This window comes from Ctenocephalides felis, unplaced genomic scaffold (assembly GCF_003426905.1).
Source record: "Ctenocephalides felis isolate EL2017-DRISC unplaced genomic scaffold, ASM342690v1 CF-g0.4_SCAFFOLD_01886, whole genome shotgun sequence".
Lineage (NCBI taxonomy): Eukaryota > Metazoa > Arthropoda > Insecta > Siphonaptera > Pulicidae > Ctenocephalides > Ctenocephalides felis.
Window position 1 is genome coordinate 127,447,418 of NW_020538040.1, and position 5,517 is coordinate 127,452,934.

The 5,517-nt window shown below is 31.2% G+C and overlaps 1 protein-coding gene across 1 annotated transcript; it reads right to left on the reverse strand.

The window, feature by feature from the left end:
- Positions 1-256: 256 nt before the first annotated feature.
- Positions 257-4,934, reverse strand: LOC113375875 (transferrin-like). Its single transcript, XM_026615823.1, has 6 exons — positions 4,798-4,934; positions 4,513-4,716; positions 4,256-4,453; positions 3,869-4,192; positions 1,291-1,355; positions 257-720 (listed from the first exon to the last, which is right to left on the reverse strand). The coding sequence occupies exons 1-6, from the start codon at positions 4,929-4,931 to the stop codon at positions 257-259; spliced, it is 1,389 nt and encodes a 462-aa protein (XP_026471608.1). The 5' UTR covers positions 4,932-4,934.
- Between the last annotated feature and the right edge of the window lie 583 nt (positions 4,935-5,517).

Below are 5,517 nucleotides of genomic sequence, written 5' to 3' on the forward strand. Positions count from 1 at the left end.
AGAAGATTGATCTTTTTCTAATTTCTTAAAATTTGAACCATTTAACGATTTTTCGATTTGCTTATTCACATTACAAATAACATTGTTTATACTAGAGCAACAGAAATAGCGAAAAGGTTTCTCAAAAAATCGTCTTATTGCTTTCAATGTCAAGCATATCATTATTATGATTATATTGATTAATAACAAAAAGAAAATTAATAAATATATGTTTACTAAAATGTAGTTTTTACAAAAAATCTTAAATTATAATTAATCACAGATAAATTGAACAATAGAAAAGTATTATCAAGCTTGCTGCACAAATCTTGTTCTTCATCGCACCGGAATCTATCGAGGAGCATCTCAAATCCTTTCGGACAAATTCATAATTTTTGTCATGTCTGTCCCTTAAAATATCTTTATAAGTTACTAATTTGGCAGTAGTTTCATGAAAAATAATGCCGCCTTTAGTATCAAATGGGGCATACATAGTAAATGAAGGCGTATGGGCTTTATAGAATTTTCCAAAGAGCGAATCCAATGCTCCAAAAACGTTTCGTATTTCTTCCTTTCTCCATTCGCTATTGTTGTGTCGGACCATGATTGATCCTTGCGGAGTCCAGCTTAAGAAACAAGGGCTTTTCTTATTCAAAGGTGGTGAGTCTACCCCATGTCGGCACAGCGATCGGAAATCGGACGATTTCAAATATCTTGCCCATTTTTCATTGCTTGAGCCATCTGAAAGATATGGGGAATACAATTAATCAGTATTTCATCCTAATGCATAGTGGTGTATAAATTACGGAATATCATGAAATTTTTGTTACCACAAAATTAACGAAAAATTAACTCCGCCAACTTAAAAATATTCGCAAAAAAGAAAATTTTTAGCAACATGGTGGTGAAATGTGTCATTCACAATATAAGTTTTGTTATATTCATGGATTTCTGATTTTCCAACAATATTTTAAATAATTTTAATTTACTACTATTTTCCGTAATTCTATCAAAGTAAAATTTTATTCGTATTAAAGTCTAGCTGAGTTAATATTCTCAAGACTGAATGCTAAAGTTTAAGGATACCTCTGTCCGCATGTAATAGGTCTTCCTGTAAGATAAATTTTAATGAGACAAAACTTACACTTGAGCATCATATGCGTTCAGTGATTTCGTGATTCTATCTTGAATTGCAAATTAAGATAATTACGTCATGCTTACATTTCTAAACCAAACATTGATTTAATGTAAAAATGTAAAGGTGTATTTTTTTGAATTTTTATTTTCAACTTTAAATTGAATTTGACATACCTGTGTATTCTTCTACCGTCCCCAGGCCCATAACTGCAACATCGGCCTTACCTTCTGCTAAACATCTGCAAGAAAAAGCTTTTAATTGTTTTGAATACATTTGTAGTCGTACTTTGACGCTTTAGTGCAATGACGTACAATTTTAATTTAAAATCACACCAACAAAAAGTAATTCATTAAAGTTTCGATACATCCACAAAAAAATAAAAGCAAAATCATAAATAATAAAAATATATTTATTAACTTCCCGTAGAGAAAGTTATAATAATCCCCAAAAAAATCAAAAATGAAAATTTTTATGTATCTTTGCGTTTCAAAGCCTTCTGATTATTTTGGCATACCTTAGAAAAACTAGATGTATGTGCGGATACAATTTTTCGTTCATGACTTCGAGAACACAAATAAACTCAATTGAATGATTCAAAAAACATTCTATTCCTATTAATAATAAGATGTTCCGATTGGTTTTTGGCCAAGACAGGTCCCACCGTTTCGAAATTCGCGGAGAATGTGTTAAAAATGATATTGATTTTAATGATTCAAATAACATCTTACTTGTATTGACAAAATGAAGAAGTTATTAAATTTTTAGCCAGCGGTTTCGGAGATCCAATAAAAAAAGTAAAAAAAACGCTACTTGGCGGTCAAAATAGATCATTAGACATATGCACATCAAATTATCAGATATTTTTTAGAGATTTCATTAATAAGTACAAATTTTGCTTATACTTCTAAGAGTTCCGTACCAAGATTTATTACATTTAACCGTTAGAATCTGACGCGGCGGTTACGCGCTTCCATATTTCGCCTCTAAAACAGCTAAGCAGCGCAATAACTATAAACAATCTGAATTTTCAAAGATTTCAAAAGTTTTTAAAAAACTTAAAATTACGGGACGGGAAGTATTAGCAACTTTGCCATAGCATCGTGCATGCAACACTAGTAATGTATTTACCTTCAATAATTTATTAATTCCACGAAATCTCAGAAACCGAAGATCCAATAGATAAAAGCTAAAAAGTCCAAGATATAGATGGAAGAATAATTTTGCTTTTAAATTTTCCATGCGTTTCAAGTACATTACCTGTCTCATCATCAAAGTAAAATTTCACATAAACTAGTGGGGTGGGTGGCATCGTGCCTTAAGGCAAATTGCTGGAACCTCCCGTACCGTAACGAAATGTTCGAGAAATACAGAATGTTTTCAAATAGATTATTATAAATATTGTAACATCGTCTAATATTTATAAGAACTATATAAACTGAATTGCAAAGTTGAAATTATTTGTTTAAAGTATATTAAAACTATAGTCAGAATTAAAAATAAAATCTAAATTATTTTCGATATACAAAAAATTAAAATTAAAAAAAAAAAAGTTGAAACAAATTTGGTTGATCCGTACGCCCGAAAACGTGGACGAAAAATTGTATCCATACATACATACACACCCATCCATTTTTTCTGAAGTATGCCAAAATGTTCAGAAACTTTCAAAACGTCGAGAAATGTAAAATTTCAATTCCGATTTTCGGCCTTACAATAACTTACCCTACGGGAAGTTAAAAATATATATCAATACAACACTATATCAATTATTAACTTCCCGTGGGTAGTTTATAGTAACGAGCCAAAATCGAAAATGAAATTTTTGGCATTTCTCGACGTTTGAAGGTTTCTGAACATTCTGGCATACCTCAGAAAAAATGAATGTGTGTGTGTTTTGTGTGTCCCGCATTTTTTCGTTTACGTTTTTGGGCGCACGGATCAACCGATTCAAATGGTTCAAAAAACATTCGATTCCTATTGATAGGGAGATGTGTTGATTAGTTTTTGGCAAAGGCAGGTCCAGCAGTTTCGGAGATAAAGAGCAAAGATTGCAAAAAATAGAAATCGAGTTTTTGAGAGAACGGAGCATCCGATTTGAATGATCTAAAAAACATTCAATTTGTAATGATTGGGGAAGAGATGATTAGTTTTTAGCAAAGGCAGATGCAGCCATTTCGAAGATACAGAGCTAAATGTGCAATAAATGGCAGTTTTTGAGAAATTAAGCGTCCGATTTGAATTATTCAAAGAACTTTTTGCTTGTTTCAACAAAATAATTGCTTTTGGAAAAATATTTTTGCTTCTAATATTAAAATTTTAATATATATATATATATATATATATATATTATAAATTTTTAATATATACATATATTAATGTGTGTGTGTGCGTTGTATGTATGTATATTCGAATAAAGTTTTCGTCGACGATTTTGAGAGCACCAATTTGAATGTATTGATTGTATAAGAAGTACATATATTGTTTCCATTTCTATGGGTTCCGTAACAAGATTTGTAATGTTTAAAGTTCACTTAAATGATCCAAACAAATACCCTCGGGATTATCAACGGAAAGGAACAACCGACTTGAAAAAAATATTCAATGCGTACTTAAAGCATACTAGTTCTAGAATCGTAGAAGAAAATTTGTATCCAACCTGCATACTACACATACCCACATATCTCAATTTTTTAAATGTAGAAGTGGTCAGACATTTTCAAGTCAAATTTCATAGAAAAAAGTAAATTTTACCTGAAAGCCCCTTCCTCTCCTATATATTCTTGATGCGCGCCGCACAATTTGTTGTCCTTGCTACCAGGTATACAAAGTTCGGAGAAAAAGTCTCTCAACAAATCTTTTTCATTGCAATTATCAGCGTTTTGAATCATACTTTGATTTCTCAATTCGTCTAGTGCAGAAAACCAGGCTGATCCTTTGTTTGATGCAAAGCAAACCCTTTTGTTCTTCAAGCCAGAAATGCTGTGAATATCAGAGGTCGACCTTACCACAAAAGCTGAACGATAAAAATGTTTAGCTTCTAGCGGGTACTCGAATAAAATCGGTTGTAAACCTAACCTAAATAAATTAAATTATATTTATAAAATTTAAATATAAAAATCCTGGTTTTGAAAACAATACCTTTCAGCTTCAAATCTATCCTCTTGCTGCACTATTGTAACATCTACTTCTCCATATGCAACAGCACGAACGCACTCTGTATCATTCATCTTTCTGATACATTGAACGTCTGGTTCAACACCTTGGACTGCTGCTGATTCTTGCATCCATGTACATTTTGCTAATGCTATGGTACTGCTTGTACAAATAGATATCGATCTGAAAAAAAGTGTATAACAAATTAATATAATGTTTATAATTATGTTTCAATAAATTACCTTGGTGGATTGCAACTTGCAAAGCTATATGCTCCTTGAAAACCAATAGCTTGGTCTAGATAGTCGTCAATGGGTATTACATTATCTAATGTTGTTATATTGACATGATGCGTCTCCAATAAACTTAGTAATGCATTTCTCCAAGAATCTGTACTCTCATGACTTAAGCCTCCGACCAGTAAGTGGATTGCTGATGCCGTTGTGCTGAATAGATAATTGATTATCAATAGGTATTGAATGATTTATTGATCAATTAAGATAATAAGATAATACTTATAAAATTACCGTTTCGCTGCAATCGCTGGCCAGGGTTTGGCCACCCAGACGCAAGGATGTGTTGTGTTAAGGGGTTGGAGATGTCCATCAGGGCATAACAGGCTATATTGTTCAGCATTTGCTTCCGCTGGTACACCAGACATCTGCAAAATAAAAATTAGGAATAGGTGAAAAAACATCTGACTAAATAGTAAACACTAAGGAATACATCTTAATGACTCAAAAAAGTGGAAAGCATATTGATATTGATACAATCAAGAATTTAATTACCTACATTATTATTACACTTCCCGTAGGATAAGTTATAGTAATCGCAAAAAAATCAACCGATTTGAATGATTCAAAACACATTCGGTTCTTACTGATGAGGACACGTGCTAATTAGTTTTTGACAAAGACAAGTCTAGCCGTTTCGAAGATACGGACCAAAAAGCACCAAAGATGATATTTCAAACTTTTCAAAAAAAAATAATCTGAATTTGTTTTTAAATTCAAAATTCGAAAATTTTCATATTTAAAAAAAAAAAAGTATTGAAGAATTAAAAAAAAAATTTTTATTGAACGATTAACGAATTTTCAACAAAAATTTCAGAATTCTTCGAAATTTTCAAAAAAGCAAAACTTTCAAAAAAACGAATATTTTCAAAAACTTGCACGTTCTCCAAAATAATCGATTTTTTAAAAATTCCAAAAAAAATACGATTAAAATTTTTTCAAAATTTCGAAAAA

What these genes read in the sequence shown, in the direction of transcription:
- LOC113375875 (XM_026615823.1), bottom strand. Translation starts at nt 4,931, where the DNA reads ATGTCTGGTGTACCAGCGGAAGCAAATGCTGAACAATATAGCCTGTTA. An exon ending in CCAGCGATTGCAGCGAAACG is followed by an intron (nt 4,717 to 4,797) that starts GTAATTTTATAA and finishes TTATCTATTCAG; the next exon opens with CACAACGGCATCAGCAATCC. An exon ending in GATAGATTTGAAGCTGAAAG is followed by an intron (nt 4,193 to 4,255) that starts GTATTGTTTTCA and finishes TAATTTATTTAG; the next exon opens with GTTAGGTTTACAACCGATTT.